This window comes from Ascochyta rabiei, chromosome 3, assembly GCF_004011695.2.
Source record: "Ascochyta rabiei chromosome 3, complete sequence".
In the NCBI taxonomy this organism is placed as follows: Eukaryota; Fungi; Ascomycota; class Dothideomycetes; order Pleosporales; family Didymellaceae; genus Ascochyta; species Ascochyta rabiei.
In genome coordinates this window covers 2,395,985-2,411,626 of record NC_082407.1, presented here as the reverse complement: position 1 = coordinate 2,411,626, position 15,642 = coordinate 2,395,985, and the positions used below count along the sequence as shown (strand labels likewise).

The window sequence follows — 15,642 nt, the reverse complement described above, 5'->3', positions numbered from 1 at the left end:
GTGCTGGGTAGACGGAAGGAAGTAGATGACTTGATGGAGGCTGCTGCTGGGTACAGGTACTGGTTGTTTATGTATAACGAGTGCTTGTCCTCTTGCCATAGCGTCAGGACTACGCACTGGATCACTGCCTTTTTTTTTGGTCACACGGCCGAGCAGTGTAGTGCCAATCAAGATTGCGAGGTAGAGGTATTGAAATTGGAAATGTCTTCTTACTTTTTCAACAAGTAAATAATGCGTATGCTATAGTACAGCAGATACCTTAACGCCTAACCGTGAGACTTCTATACACTACTCTTCCTCCTCTTCGCTATCCTCCTCCATGCCCTCGGCGGCCTCGACGGTGAAGGTGGGCGCCTGGTCCACGCCAAGATACGAGTCGGACACAAGGTACAGCGTCAGCTCGTGCGCACCGGGCTTCTCGAGCGTAAATTCCAGCATCGTCTCCAGCTTGCGTGGTACTGTGACCTTCTTGATGGCCAGCAGCGTGTGCTCCTTCTGGTCGCCGACAACGAGCCACCAGCTCTCGCTCTTCTCGCTCGGGTAGAAGGGCGCGTGGACGTCGGCCTTGAGCTCGTCGTCGTCGTCGATGTTGCGCGTGATGCGCACGCGGAGCTGGGCGGGGCTGTTGGAAGCAATGTCCTCCGGGTCGACGAGCTCGTGCTCGAGCTCGATGTTGGGGTAGTAGTTGTTTGTGAAGTTGGCCACATCCGCGAGCTGGCGCTGGTCAACGTCGAGCGCGGCGATGAGCTGCTTGTAGTCGGGATTCTCGTCCTCGTCCATGGCGTTGATAAAGTCGTCGACGTCGTTGATGCCGAACTTGGCGGCCGCCTTGATGGTGTCGGTGTCGAAATGCGGGATCTGCTTGAGCGGGCTGTCCTTCTGCCACATGGCCTGGACGACCATCTGCGAGAGCTCCATGGCGGACATTGCATTGAGGTGGGCCTCGGACGACAGGACATCGACGGACGCGCTGAGGATGGTAAGGACCTTCCGGATGACCGTCTCCTGATCCTTCGCGAGATCGATGGGCAGCTGCATGCGCGAGAAGTGGGCTTGCAGCAGCACAAAGGCCTTGAAGTGCGGCGTCTCGAAGTTAGGCTCTTGCATCTTGTAGGGCACGCGGTCGTAGATGCGCTGCAAGATGTGGTCCTCATGGCGACGGATCTGGATGTCTTCGAACTCGGTGGCAGCGGTGATGATCTCGAGGACGCCCTTCAGGCTCGTGCGGCCATTGAGCGACATCATGAGCGTCTGCATCGTGATGAAGGAGATGTTATAGTACGCCGCGATCATGCAAGGGTTGAGCGGCGTGATGGCGTCCTCGTCCTCGTCGTGCTCGAGGAGGTTGGCCTCGGCGAGCTCCTTCAGCGTTTGCTCGACAAGCTCCGACAGGTGGGCGCTCAAACCCTCGTGCGAGGTGTCGTGGAGGTTGTAGTAGCTGGGATTGGCCAGCAGACGGCGGTAGAAGTAGGTGTATGTGGACCAGTCGACGGCCTCTTGCGTAGACTCGATCGTCTTTGCACTAATCTCAGCAACGAACGCGTCGTGCAGGTAGTCGTGCAGGTGGCTCTCGATCGGCAGCGCCTCGTTGAGGAACTTCTTGAAGTAGTCGCGCTTAACGGCGGGCAGCATAAGCACGCCCTTGGCCGACTTGTCCTGGCCGACCCTGCCAGCCTTGCCGAACATCTGCAGGATCTCGCTGATGGGGTAGTCGACATAGCGGTGCTCGCGGCCCTCGAAGAACTGGGTGCCCTGGACAACGACGAGATGGGCACTGCTGTCAATCTCCCAGCACGAGTTGCGGGACACGATCAGGACCTGGATAGCGCCGACCTTGAACAGATGCTGCACGGCCTTCTTGTCGAACGAGTTGAGCGCCTCGTGGAAGTAGCCGATGCCGTGGGTTAACGACTCAGCGAGCGACTGCTCGTTGATTTTCTCGAGGATCGGCTGGATGTCTTCAAGCGGCGCGTTGAGGAAGCGGTCATCGTCGTTGTCGGCAACGGCGGCAGCATAGAGATCAGCTGCCGACGAGCGGGTCTGCTTGCGGTTGGGCGTGAAGACCATCGCGGGCTTGTCGGGAGACATCTGCGTGATAGCAGTGTACGTCGGCCGCGCCATAGCCATCATGAGCGAGGGAAAGTGGGGAATGGTAAAGGTCTGGATCTTCAGCTCAAGCGGCACCGCGCGGACGCCAGGACTGAAGTTGTAGATGGTGTGCTTGGTGGCGCCGATCCACTCTCCAATGTCGCGTGCGTTGGACAAAGACACGCTGAGGCCGACGATGCGCAGCTTCGACTCAAGCTGAGCGGCCATGGCCTGCATGCGGGAGACTACAATCTCGTAGACATGTCCGTTTGAGCCGCCCAGCATGTGCAGTTCGTCCGCGATGAGGAGCGCCACGCTCTGGACATTCTTCCTTCGCTGCCACTGCCGCGAGATTGAGTCCCACTGCGAGGGGGTGGCCAGGATGAGGTCGCCTTTTTCAAGAAGTCGCAGGTCTGCGGTAGTCTCGCCAGTGAGCTTGACGACATCTTTGCCCCCACTAAGACCAGACAAACGCGCGTTCCAGTTCTTGTACTGGCTGTCGACGAGCTCCTGGAAGGGCGCCAGGTAGACGATGCGGCTCTCAGCGTCGCTGGCCCAGTGGCGTAGTATGGCAAACTCAGCACAGAACGTCTTGCCAATGCCTGCCGAGGCTCCAACAAGCACATTGTCGTCGGTGGTGTAGAGCGAGTTAAAGACTTGAGTTTGGACGCGGTTGAAGCGGTTGACGTCTTCGTACAGCGCCATGTACTCCTTCCTCTTCAGCGCTGAGACAGGCAGCGGCTGGAGATCGAGCGTCGGTGTGTGCGCGGGGAACTTGGCCGGCAGGATAAGCTTCTGGAAGGAGACGGCGAGCTTGGTCTCCGAGGCCATCCAGCGGTCCGACAGTACTGTGATGAAGTAGTTGGGCGGCATGGGCTCGTCGATTGGGACGGTCAGCTCGACCAGATGCTCGTTCATCTCGCCGTGGGAGTAGTCCTTGCGGAGGATGAACTGGTCGTGGAACAGAATCTGCTCGCCGTCGCAATCTTCGACGAGAATCCAGAACGCCTCGGAAGCACCGTGGAGGGCATCGTCCCAGACAAAGTCCGGCCTGATGGCAAGCTCCAGCTTGAGCAGAGACCTGGTCACCGGTCGTGGTGTGGCTTCAATCTCAAGCCGCGGGAACTTCTCGACAAGCTGGCACACGGTCTTGCCGGCCTTGGGCATGCCCAGAAGCTCGCCCATGCTAGGGGGGTCAAGACCGAAGTAGCTCGGCCAGGTGACATCAATCCGCTCCGCCTTCTGCACGATGTCCCGTGGGCAAGTGGGGAACTGTCGCAGGGGCGTCATGGTAGGCCACATGCGCTTCTCAGCCATCTTGCACATGTCGAGAGCCAGCTTGGCTACCTGCGACCAGCCTTTCTTGAGACAGATCTCGAAGATGGCGCGCAGGATACGGCCTGCAGATTGTGTGACGTAGACTAGATCGGCCATGAGCGCCAGACCCTCGAGCTTGAGGCGCGAGATGTAGGCTTGGAGGAGCACGTTGATCTTCGCCTGCGCTTCCTCAACACCCTCCTTGACGGGGATGGGCACGCGGCCGAGGAGCTTGGCGAGCTCGAGCTTCTCGTCCTGGCGAACGGGGATGTATTTGAACTCTTCGCTCAGGGCAAACACGCGGAAGAGCTCGATGGCGGTGATGCCGGGCTGGATGTGCTGGTTGTACGTCATCATCGAGTTGTGGGATATGTAGTAGTGCGACGCAATCCTTCCCAGCTCGGTCGCCTGCAGTGCGCCCGTCTTCCTGTCGTACTTGATCAGGCTGCACTTCTCCAAGATGTGTGCTGCAGCGTGGATGAGATCGACTCGCCTCTGCTCTAGGACTGTATCATTCTCGTACTCGGGCCCAACGCGGTAGAGGCCGGGCGAGCGCAGCATACGAACGAAGAGGTAGCTGTACCCAAGCCAGTCCACGCCTTCGTCGCGGTTGCGGACGTTGCCGAGGACGATCTCAGCGTTGAGGTTGTCGACCAGTTTGCTGACAAGCTGCGACTCAATCGGCAGCTGCTGGTTCAGCAGGGATAGGTAGTACTGGATCTCGGCCTGCGTTGTGATGATAATACCCTCTCCGTAGGTATCGTACTGGGGTCGACCGGCACGGCCAAGCATCTGCAACACGTCCTGGGGGCTGAGTTCTACCCAGCTGCCCTTCTCGGGCGAGTATACCTGTGTGCCCTTGATGATGACAGTGTGAGCTGGCAGGTTGACACCCCAGGCCAGCGTTGCAGTGCAGACAAGGACCTGGATGGAGCCGTCTGCGAACAAATCTTCAACTGTCGAACGGTCTGCTCGCGACATTCCAGCGTGGTGAATGCCAAAGCCATACGGCATGAGGTCCTTAAGGTCAGCATTTTGCACAGACTCCGACTCTTCTCGCAGAATCTCCCGGCTGGCTGCGTCTGATCGCAGAATCTTGCCTATTGTTTCTTCTTCCAGCGCCTTGTCGCGGATGTGCTTTGCAGTCTTGGCCGTCTCCTTTCGCGAGTGGACAAAGATCAGCATCTGGTTGCGGTGTTCTCCAACCTGCTCCAACACCTTTGTGTAGCAGACGTCGTTCATAGCTTTGAGCTGCTTGATGGCCTTCTTGTCGGTGACACCAATAAACTCCTGCTTCAACGGACACGGTCGGAAGGTGCCGTCAAAGTGGAAAAGGCCCTTGTCGGCATCCACGCGGAGGAAGCTGGCGACGTCTCGGTAGTTGGGGAGGGTGGCACTGAGACCGACAATGCGAACGTTGTCGCCAGTCTGCTCGCTACGGCGGAGAGTCCTACTGACAATGCTCTCAATAACCGGGCCACGCTCATCGTGCAGCAAGTGGATCTCGTCAATACAGATAAGCTTGACGAGGTTAATGTAGCTAGTGTCGGTGGCTTTGCGTGTGATGACATCGTACTTTTCAGGCGTCGTGACAATGATCTGAGTCTCGGCGATTTGCTGCTTCGTCAACTGACGATCACCAGTAAGCTCGGAGACCTTGATGCCGTACGGCTCCAGACGCTTGCCAAAGTTGCCGACCTGCTCAGCGACCAGAGCTTTGAGGGGGGCAATGTAGATGATCTTGAAGTCGTCAAGCGCAATCTCGCCTGTCTGCGGGTTGCGATGCTTGCCGATCTCGCGGAGCATGGTTAACATGGCTACATTCGTCTTACCAGAACCAGTAGGGGCGCAAATAAGCATGTTGCCGTCGTCGTTGAACGCCGTTGGGAAGCACTTAGTCTGGATGCGGTTAAGCGACTTGGAGTTTCCGAAGCCCACGCGCGCCCAGTCTGGCAGCTCAGAGGTAGGCATCAGACGCTCGTTGGGGTCGCGCTTCGCCTTTGGTGCGGGGACGTGGATCTCCTCATACCCCTTGTACTGTCTTCGTGTCGATCCCTGCGGCAGCTTCACACTGGGGTTGGTCATGAGGTGGTTGCCCTGGTCGAAGACAATGTTCTCGAGGTTCACCAGACGGCTGTTAGGCTGCAATCCGCCGACAATGCCATCCGGCTTAGAAGCGTCCTCCATGTCCACGTCCTTGGAGTCCGGCAGGCTGATGTCCTTGAGATTGAACTTCATCTTGCCCTGCCCTGCGTCCTCTGTCTTAACACCCGTCTCTCGCGCACGCAGCTCTTGCAGGATCTGTTGCTGGCCCGCAGCCCTCATCTCCCGCTCAACAGCCGTGCGCTCGTCGTTGTCTTCTGCAGCACGTCGCCATCGCGTCACCCAGACAACGCGGTCGCGGTTAAGGACGAGCTTCGCAACCAGTTCGTGGTGCTCGTAGTCGAAGAGCTCCATGAGGTCGTTCTCAATCTCGCGCAGCTCCTTCTCCTCGCCGTCTTCCGCTACGCCCGCAAGGATGTGCAGCGCATCCCGCGTCTTCTCCTGCTGCGTGTGTGCGTCTTCGTATACTTCGCCGATCTGCCGCTGCAGCCAGTACGCGTCGATCTCGTGGGCGGGAATCAGCTGGTCTGCACCGGCCTTACGGTCAGCCGAAGCAGCGACATCGCCCTGGATGATCATCTCTTCTGTGTCTGCGAAGCCGCCGTCGCCGTTCTCCTGGTCGGCCCCGATCTGCTCGACGGCGGATTCCTGCTCGTCTTCCTCGTCGGAGGTGTCGGCGTCGCGCACTTCGAAGTTCTGGGCCTCGTCGTCGTCCTCTTCGTCGTCAAAAACAACAGCTACACCCTGATTGTCGTCATTTTCAGCGCCATCAGCGTCTGCCATTGCCTCGTCGCCCTCGTCGTCGTCGTCCTGCGCGTCGTAGTCGGTGATCTTTTTGCTCAGGTTGACCAGCTCATTGAACTCTTTCGCGCCCATGGAGCTGCCAAGCAGGTCGTCCACCTCTTTCTTCTTGTCGAAGTCTTTCATGGTGTCGTCCTTGAGGTACTCGAGCACCGCGTCGGCGGCACTTCTCGTGGTCGATACGGGCACGTCACCAAGCGCCTTGCTCACAATAGTCGTGATGAGCTCGAATGTATTGCGCGTCGCCGGCGTTCGTGGCCGGTATCGAAGGCCCTCGATGTTAAAGTCTGCCGCTGCTGTGGCGCCGAAAGCGCTCGTCCCGTCGTCTCTCTTCCGCTTGCGCTGCTCGCGCTCGAGGACGTCGCCGCCGTCTGTGATGCTCCCTCGCTCTATCCCCAGCCCCTTGGGCTTCTTCGCCTGTGTGGGTGCCCGGTCCTGCGCTGTCCGCCCTCCCATATCGCGGATGTTGATGCGGCCGGCGAGCGACTCTGGGTCGCCCGTGTGCTCATCTGGACGGCGCGATGTAAAACGACGGTCCGCCTGGAGGACCAGGTTGGACATGGCCGCATACTTGAACTGCGCGAGGTTGTTGGGGTTCTGCGCCATGATGCCGGTTGTCGCGTCCAGTTGCGCTTTGCGCGTGTAGTGGTGGCGTGCTGAACCTGCAATTGAACCTGCAACTGGATCTGCAGGTGAGAGACACAACTGCTATTATGTACGTGCAGGAGGTCGTGGGCGTAGTGAGTGGAGTGCGGGGCGCGCCCTGCGTTGATGGCAAGTGCGTGCGGCGACTGATCGAAGTTTTATGAAGCGGAGATCGAGCTCCAGGTTGCCGCGTCACGTGACATCGAACATCACTCAGGTCATCAAGTAGAGTCATTGTGGGACAAGACTGGGTATCGGCATAGAAATAAACAAGACAACGACCCTGGATATCATCGCTGAAACGAAACCTATCTACTCGTTCCTCAAAAAGCATCCTCGTTCGGGCACTCCGTAACGTCATGACCCTCGTTCTCGCAGAGAGCACACCACTTGTCTGGGTCCGCCACAGCAGCGCCTTTGGCTGGCACAAGCGACGAGCTGGAGTGGTTGAACGAGGGGATGGGCAGAGGCGTGGTGGGGGCGTTACCTGGCGATTTTGCAGGCGTCAGACCAGCAGGTCGAGCATGTTCAGAGGAGACGGAGAGGTTCCTCAGTGCCTCGACAACATCGTGCTTGCCATCGTGAGAGTCGGCCTCTTTGTGCGCTGCATCGCCGCCCATGGCAGAGCAGTTGAGAATGTCGTGTCCGCCCGTCTCGCAGATCTCGCACCACAGCACGCTGTCGGCGGCAGATGAGCATCCATCCGACTCCACCATAGGCTCCAGCGTGGTTGGGGGGTCGCGTCGAACTGGTGGTGCCGCCCGCCAGCTTCCCGCCGTGTCCTTGGAGTCTCTCGTTGTCGAGTGCGGCTCCTGCTTTACTGTGTGTTCAGAAACGGCACTGCTGATGACGCTTTCGCGCTGAGCCTGACTCCTCAGCTTCTCAAGCTCGCGCTCCAACTCCTCTTCGCGGTAGGCCTTCCTCTCTACAAGCCCACGCAGCTCTTCCTTCTCGCGCTCGAGGCGCTCTGCCGTGGCTTGCGCGGCCTTGAGTTCCTCAGAGGAGTCCTCTCGAGACGAGCGGTCGTGATCGTTTGGAACGCCCGAACTTAACGAGTGGATGATAGCCTTGAGCCCTCTAATTTCATCGTCTCGCTGCTCGAGCTCTCTCTGTCCAGCGGGGGGCGGCCCGTCGACCATTGTGTTGGCGCTCTTCAGCACCTCAGCAGCCTTCTCGCGTTCCCGCCGCAGTTCTGACCGGCCGCGCTCGACCTCGCCGCGCAAAAACTCGACCTCGCCGCGAGCTTCAGCCTCGCCTCTGCGGGCGTCCTCGAGGCCTTCCTCCAGCTCCTGCACCAGCTCTTCGAGCTGCTTCAGCTGCATCGCCACAGTCTCGACGTCCTCGTTGCGAGCCAGCATCTCGTGCAATTCTGACTGCAGCTCATCGACCTTCTTCTCATAAACTCTCTCCGTCTCTGTGCTTGCAAGTTCCAGCGTGTCGATTGTGTTGCGGAAGTCGGCTCGATGTGCGTCGAACTCGGCTGTGAGCAGGGCGATCTTGTCATTTCTGTCCCTCAGCATCGAGCGCAGTTCCCGCACGTCGTTGGACTCGGCAGGCTCGTGCTCGAAGCCGCCCTCGGGCATGAGGCTCTGGATCTCGGCGAGCGTGGCTTCCATGTCTGCAAGGGCTGTCGCCTGCTCCTCGAGCTGCTTGTCGCGCTCTTGTACGACCTTGGTCAGCCGCTGGACTTCGGCGTTTGGCGCGGAGGATGGCCGGCTGCCGAGGCGACTGGACCTGAAGTTGGCCATGGAGTCGTTGCTTGTGCGTGTCGCCCCGTTGGGCGAGACCTCGCCATCCTCGTCGATGGTGTCGTGCTGGCCCAGGCGAGAGTTGGTGTTGCGCGAGTACGGGCGCGAGGGGCCTGGCGTCCGAGGCTTCTGCACCCCGACACCTCGCGGGGGCGCAGGGCTCGCAAAGCGCGGCGGTGCGCCAATGGCACTCTTGGAGAAGTGCGAGGGCGTGACGCTGCCGCTGCGGCCGGGCGTGGGAGGGGCCAGGTTGGAGGCTTTGCGGAGCGGGGACTCGGGGCGGGAGAGCGAGGGACGGCGGGCACGGGCGCCGGGGCCGAGGGACTGCGAGAAGCTCGCCTTGGAGGCCGAGGGCGCGTTGGGGCTGAAGTTGGGCTTTGCCGTCGTGGACAGGCTGAAGCTGTTGGCCGCGTACGAGGGCGTCGTCGGGGTCGGGGGGAAGTCGTCCGAGGTGCCGGACGCGCGCTTGAGGGCGCGGTGGGCGGGCAGGAAGATGCCGGAGCCGGGCGTGGTGGTGGTGAAGTACTGCGTGCCCTCGACGGCGCCGTCGTTCTTGCCGCGCGAGGCAAACGCCCGGCTCAGCTCGACGCCTGCAAAGACGCCCTTCTTGCCGCGGATGCTGCCCACAAACTTGACGACGCCGTGCATGCCGCCGGGAACGTCGACCAGGTCGCCAATGTCGATGTCCTGTGCGTCGGCCATGGTGTTGGGCGAGGGCGATGCGCCGGTGAGTGCGCTGAGCGAGGCTTGTCGTGCCATGGAGCTGGCGGAGAAGGTCAGGTTGGGCGACGACTCTGCCGGTCGCAGATTTGGCCTGAGACGGCGCGGCGTGCTAATGGAGCTACCAAAGCCCGACATGCTGGCGGGAGTGCGCGATGCTGTTGCCGTTGTACAAGCTTCCGTGGGATGGCGTTGCCGTGTATTTGTTGACTATGCAGGGGGGGCAGCGTGTGGCGGTTGCCGCCCAACCGTCATACCAACATCGTCCATCACATCGTCTACAACATTGACTACAACATCGTCTACAACATCGTCTACAGCACCGTCGACAACCATGCATAGAAATTCCAACTCTTCAACTGTCAACCATGCTGGCATTGCGCCATGACGTCTCCACATTTTTCGGACACGGACGCGCAATGTGCCTAGGATGAAGCCTGTGCTTTGACGGGAGGGCAATGTTCGCTACCAAGTAATGACGGCGCTGGATTACATGTGTTGAGTGCGGTTGCAAACACATCGTGTTCATGTGCAAGGTGACATGTTGACGAAGGGCAAAGTCATGGACAGCTGCACGCGTGGCGCACCTTAGCCTTCCAGTCTTCGATGCAGACGCGACGCAATGTACGCGCGCCCACGTGCTATTTCCTTCACCTGTCTTTCGAGGCGTAGTGAGGAGAGACACAGCAGGTATGCTGTCAAGAATGACTTGATTCATTTCAGCAAAGAGCGTGGAGTCGTCAAGTATGCCAGATGGCTTGTTGTTGTGCATCGAAACACTATTGCGCTCCAACGTTTGCCACATCTCAGCATGATTAACAACTCCCGTCCATGTCTCAGAGCTCGTCGTTATTGCAAGCGTCAGTCGACAACATGGCTTGTGGTCGGCCGGCTCGAGGTTCCCCACGCCGGCGATCGACCCCAGCTTTGCGACCTACCTCGGCATCTCGACCTACATGACCTCAACGCGCCCCAAAATGTCCACCCTCACAGCTCCACACAATGGCCGGCAACGTGCGACAACCCATAGACGTGCCCTCACTAGAGCGGTACATCACTGCCCATGTCCCTGAAATTGCTGTGCCCGTTGACGTCAAGCAGGTAAGCGGACACAAGACCAGGCGTGACACGAGCTAAGCATTGCAGTTCGGCTATGGGCAATCCAACCCAACCTACCAGCTCACCGACAAGAATGGCAAGAAATTCGTCATGAGGAAGAAGCCCCCGGGCAAGCTTCTCTCCAAGGTGCGTGCTGAGCACAGCATGCCATCAGGATACACTGACGATTCGTAGACGGCACACAAAGTCGACCGCGAATACCGCATCATCCACGCCCTCGAGAAGACCGACGTGCCCGTCCCCAAGGCCTACGCCCTCTGCCAGGATGAAAGCGTTATAGGCAGTGACTTCTACATAATGGAATTCCTCGACGGCCGTATCTTCGAAGACCCCGCCATTCCAGGCGTGACGCCCGAGGAGCGAACGAAGATGTAGGTAGAGCTCACTCGCGAGTTTATTTGTATTGATTACTGCGTTTATTGTATTGATTACTGCGTTTATTGTATTGATTACTGCGTTTATTGTATTGATTACTGCGTTTATTGTATTGATTACTGCGTTTATTGTATTGATTACTGCGTTTATTGTATTGATTACTGCGTTTATTGTATTGATCACTGCGTTTATTTTTATATCACTGCGTTATTTTTATATCACTGCGTTTGTTTGTACATCACTGCGTTTATTTATACTAATCACAACACAGGTGGCACTCTGCCATAATCACGCTTGCAAAGTTCCACCGCGTGTCCCCCTCGGCCGTCCACCTCTCGACCTACGGCAAACCCTCTGGCTTCTACAACCGGCAGATCGCAACCTTCAACACCATCTCGCAAGCGCAGGCGGCGACCAAGGACCAAGAAACCGGCGAGCCCGTCGGCAAAATCCCGCACCAAGACGACATGGTCGCCTTCTTCAGCGACCCAGCGACGCAGCCCGCGGACCGAGGAACGTTTGTGCACGGCGACTACAAAATCGACAACGTCGTCTTCCACAAGACGGAACCGCGCGTCATCGGCATCCTCGACTGGGAAATGAGCACCATCGGCCACCCGCTGTCGGACCTGAACAACGTGCTGGCGCCGTACCTGACGGCGTCGTCGGAGAAGGCCAAGTCGGTGGGTCGCGCACACGAGGGATTCCAACCCAACGCCACACCGGGGCTGCCCTCGCGCGAGCAGCTGATTGACTGGTACAGCGAGGTCGCAGGCTGGGACCCGCGGCCGGATCTGACGTGGGGGGACGCGTTTGCTACGTACAGAAACACCATCATCATGCAGGGCATCGCGGCGCGGTATGCGGTCAGGCAGGCGAGCAGTGCACAGGCCAAGGACTACGGCGCTATGATGAAGCCGTACGCCGAGGTCGCGTGGGATCTGGTGCAGGAGTACAAGCGCGGGCATACCAAGGATGGAAAGGCGAAGCTGTAGGCGTGGCGGGTCGTGTGCGCCGTGCTTCCTACCTGTGTTTCTGACTAGGTGATTTCGATTTGCTGCGAGAGATGAGGTGACGAGGTGACGAGGTGTCGATGGATAAGAAGGCTTGGTGAGAAGAGCGAGTGCGGTGAAGGGGAAGACCAGAAAAAGTAAAAAACAATGTTGGTGACGGGGTTGAAGCGCCCCGTCATGTTCAATGCAGTATATTGGGTAGCTCGCCGCTACGTCCACTTTTCTCTACACGAAACCTCTGGCACCCAGACCCGCCAGGGGAAGTAAGAACGGTGCGATGTGGTATCCTCTGCGTCGCCCGGTGACAGACCATGATGTCGACTTGGGGCCTCGAGCTCCTCTCCACGCCCGACAGGGAAGCCGACCCAAAGCCATTCATTCGCCTAAACGCCGTTTGCATCTCCTCTGCGACCCTGCAAAGCCGGCCGAGTCTCGCCCAGCCTGATGCCTTGCTCTTCGTCGTCGTCGTCGTCGTCGTCGTCGTCGTCGTCGCGGCCGTGTTCGAGTGTCGCGCGCTCGTACGCACGTGTGCGGCCGGTGGGTGGCCTGGGCTTACCGGCCGATCTTGGGGACGTCCTGGTTGATGCGGTCGAGGGCCTCGAGCATGACGACGGCGTTGCCGCGGATGACGACCATGCCGATGCGCACCTTCTCGCCGCCGGCCTTTTCCTCCAATGCGTCGTCGAGCACAATGTTGAGGTAGACCTGGGCATGTCAGCAGGCCGGCGCGCTGGCGTGTGGCGGGCAGCACTCACGTCGTAGCCGCGCAGGATGCCCATGACTTTGCGGCTGCCGTTCAGCTGCACGAGAACGCGCTTCTCGAGGTACTGCTCAGCGTTAGTCGGCGCTCTGCCGGGCGGCGCGGAAGACGCACCTTCTTGAGCTCGGGCTGTGCTTGAGGCATGCTGGCGAAGGTGGTTGCGCGGGATGAGGAAGCGGCACGGGAGGGTGTCGAGCTGGTCGTCGAGCTGGGATGCGGGCCTGCGTCGTCGAGCGTTTCGACATCTTGGCGCGCAAAGCACGCTAGTGGTCTCGTGAGCCTGAACGTGCCCGTCCACGCCGACGCCGCCGAAGCTCTCCACGGCGGCCACGGATAGAAACTGCAAAATGAAGCGCGCAGGCTCTGGACGCGTTGCGCGCAAGGTGGGCGCCTACGACGACGACTCGGCCGACAGCGCAAACAGCTCGCAGAACGAAGCTCCGCAGCCCCGTAAGTCCGCACCCCGTCGCAAACTGCCAGCTCCTCTTTCTGACCTCCGTAGGCGCCCCGTGCTAACTCGCGGTGTAGTCTCCGTGGTGAAGCGCCCGGCGCTGGGCAAGGGCAAGGGCAAGAAGCGCTCGTCGCTGCGCATTTCCTTTGGGCCCGCCGAGTCGGATGCCAACGAGGGCGACGAGTCGAGCGAGGCCGGCGTGGCGACGCCCAAGAAGTCGAACCTCGGTCGCATAGCGCTGGAGAAGAGTGCGCAGCTGCGCGCGAGGTCGCCGCTCGTGCAGGGCGCAGCTGTCTCGGAAGACGAGGGACGGCCGTCGTACAGCCAGGAGCACATGGCCGAACTGCGCAGCTCCACGCCCACCACACCCCGCGACCTGAAGCCGTCTGCGGAAGAAGAGGCCGAGTCGCGAGCGCTCGACATTGCCTCCAAGTTTGGCCCCATTGCGACCCTGCCCGTCGACCTGCCCGTCGACCTGCCCTCCGCCATCCCCTCCGCCGCCGAGATAGAAGAGAAAAAGGCACGGCGAAAGCGCCTCGCACAGGAAGAACAAGCCTACGAAGACGACGCAGAGCGGCCGTGGGCCTCGGACGACGCGGGCTCAGACGACTTCCGGCAGCACCGCAACGACATCTCGGTGCGGCCCAAGCAGAAGTACGCAGAAACGCGCCTCGTCCACGACGACGAAGACCTAGCCGAGGGCTTCGACGACTTTGTAGAAGACGGCCGCATCGCGCTCGGCCGCAAGTCCGAGCGCGAAGCCCAGCGCAAGCGGCGCGCAGACATGGCCGCCCTGATCCACGACGCAGAGGGCTCCGGCTCCGGCTCGAGCGACTCGGACGACGAGCGCAACACGGCCTTTGCCGCGGCCCAAGCGCGCGCCGGCCGGTACGGGCACAGGGTCGACGACGGCTACGACGACTACGACGACCACCCAGACGGCACCAAGACGCCTCCGAGGATCACGCCGCTGCCCGACCTCGACGACGTGCTGCAGCGCCTGCACGCCGACTCCGCCGCGATGCAGCAGCGCCGCCATCTGATTCTGCGGAAACTTGAAGAGCTGAAGGCGGACAGGGTTCGGATCGAGGAGCGGAAGACGTTCCTGCAGGAGCAGCTGCAGAAGACGGGGGACGAGTATGAGAAGGCGAGGGTGGAGAGCGGGCTGCCTGCGCTGCCGGCGAGCGGGGACAGGAAACTGATCACGGAGAGAGGGCTGGAGAGTCTGGGGACCACGCCTGTGGCTGGGCGGTCCAGTGAGGAGTCGGAGCCGTCCGAGTAGTCGGTCTTCAGCGGGCTCCGTCACGCAGCACGGGACGGACGAGTAGGTACAAGCACTCATGCGGTTCAGCTGTGTAGCATCATTTCACGTCTGCGCCCATGCTCCTAGACCATGTCCACGACACCCTTCCCACATGCATCCTCACTGCGCAGGCACGTTCGCCGCGGCCTTCTCCCCCTTGGACTTCTTCTTGTCCTCGACCAACTCGATGTTGTCCTCGGGGACCTCCTTGTACGTCTTGACCAAGAAGTCCTCAATGTCCTCGCTCAGATCGCCCTGGACGGTAATCTCCTCGCCGCCGCCGGGCAGCTTCGTCACACTAGCGCCCGTCGCAAACTTCTTGCCAAAGTCCTTGGACACCTTCTTCATGTCCAGGCCAAAGGCCTCCAGGCCGGAGACGGCAGTGACGTACTTGCGCTTGTTGCGCTCGATGCGCTTGATGATGATCTTGGACGAGGCGCGCGTCTCCGCCTCGCGCTTCTCCGCCGACGCCGCCTTGTTAGCCTTCTTGACCGCGTCCTTCTCCGCGCGCTTCTGCGCCTCGACGGAGAGCGAGGAGAGGTTCTGCGCGAGCGCCTCTGTGGCGCGTCAGCGGGTCGTGCACACACCAGCCGTCGTCCATGGGTGGCATGGGGGTCCGGTGCAGAGCTCGTACCTTGCGAGTACAGCACCTCGTGCATGGCGGGATGCTCGTCCGCTAGCCATTCCTCACACTTCTTCGTCGTCCCGCCGAACTCGCAGTACTGTCACAACACCGGTTAGCTCGGCGCCCGCGCTCGATGCGTGCTGGTGCCGTACCTACTTCTGGTGGCAGCGTGCATACTGCTCCTCGTTAGCCACGGCTTCCAGGCGGGTCGCGTTGTACGAACCTCCGCAGTATGTGACCTTGATCGGTAATGTGTCGGCAGACATGATGTGGTGGATGAGGCTGGAGGTTTTGGTGGATGAGGCTGGAGGCTTCGGTGGATGAGGCTGGAGGCTTCGGTGGATGAGGCTGGAGGCTTCGGTGGATGAGGCTGGAGGCTTCGGTGGGTGAGAGTTGCGGCGAGACGCGAGAAAGCATGGTGGGGCAGGCAACCAAAGGTCATGGCGGGGTAGTTGCAGGGGTCTGACGGTGCTTTCCACAACACCGCAGCCCATGACCGACTGGGATGGGTTGCACTGTAAGAAGCTGGGCTGCTTTCTGCTCTCTCTGTTGTTGGGTGAGGGTGCCGGAGTGC

At 60.1% G+C, this 15,642-nt stretch overlaps 6 protein-coding genes across 6 annotated transcripts, besides 3 other annotated features; 2 read left to right on the top strand and 4 right to left on the bottom strand.

Annotated features, from left to right (window-relative positions):
• Positions 1–288: 288 nt before the first annotated feature.
• On the bottom strand, positions 289–6,915 carry EKO05_0002396 (RNA helicase; the record flags this gene model as incomplete). The annotated part of the gene is made up of 1 exon (XM_038947495.1): positions 289–6,915. The coding sequence occupies one exon, from the start codon at positions 6,913–6,915 to the stop codon at positions 289–291; it is 6,627 nt and encodes a 2,208-aa protein (XP_038793065.1).
• Positions 6,916–6,965: 50 nt separating this feature from the next.
• Positions 6,966–7,000: a tandem repeat.
• Positions 7,001–7,277: 277 nt separating this feature from the next.
• On the bottom strand, positions 7,278–9,560 carry EKO05_0002395 (uncharacterized protein; the record flags this gene model as incomplete). The annotated part of the gene is made up of 1 exon (XM_038947494.1): positions 7,278–9,560. The coding sequence occupies one exon, from the start codon at positions 9,558–9,560 to the stop codon at positions 7,278–7,280; it is 2,283 nt and encodes a 760-aa protein (XP_038793064.1).
• An 864-nt stretch (positions 9,561–10,424) lies between these two features.
• Positions 10,425–11,911, top strand: EKO05_0002394 (uncharacterized protein; the record flags this gene model as incomplete). The annotated part of the gene is made up of 4 exons (XM_038944003.1): positions 10,425–10,523; positions 10,569–10,667; positions 10,716–10,912; positions 11,188–11,911. The coding sequence occupies 4 exons, from the start codon at positions 10,425–10,427 to the stop codon at positions 11,909–11,911; spliced, it is 1,119 nt and encodes a 372-aa protein (XP_038793063.1).
• Positions 11,912–12,385: 474 nt separating this feature from the next.
• Positions 12,386–12,421: a tandem repeat.
• Positions 12,422–12,481: 60 nt separating this feature from the next.
• Positions 12,482–12,833, bottom strand: EKO05_0002393 (Serine/threonine-protein kinase smg1; the record flags this gene model as incomplete). Its single annotated transcript, XM_038944251.1, has 3 exons — positions 12,482–12,634; positions 12,685–12,756; positions 12,804–12,833. The coding sequence occupies 3 exons, from the start codon at positions 12,831–12,833 to the stop codon at positions 12,482–12,484; spliced, it is 255 nt and encodes an 84-aa protein (XP_038793062.1).
• Positions 12,834–13,036: 203 nt separating this feature from the next.
• On the top strand, positions 13,037–14,422 carry EKO05_0002392 (uncharacterized protein; the record flags this gene model as incomplete). Its single annotated transcript, XM_038944019.1, has 2 exons — positions 13,037–13,139; positions 13,218–14,422. 2 exons carry the CDS (start codon positions 13,037–13,039, stop codon positions 14,420–14,422), a joined length of 1,308 nt encoding a protein of 435 aa, XP_038793061.1.
• Positions 14,044–14,129: a tandem repeat.
• Positions 14,423–14,563: 141 nt separating the features above from the next.
• Positions 14,564–15,334, bottom strand: EKO05_0002391 (Translation machinery-associated protein 22; the record flags this gene model as incomplete). The annotated part of the gene is made up of 4 exons (XM_059635901.1): positions 14,564–15,000; positions 15,078–15,165; positions 15,225–15,244; positions 15,292–15,334. The coding sequence occupies 4 exons, from the start codon at positions 15,332–15,334 to the stop codon at positions 14,564–14,566; spliced, it is 588 nt and encodes a 195-aa protein (XP_059491884.1).
• Between the last annotated feature and the right edge of the window lie 308 nt (positions 15,335–15,642).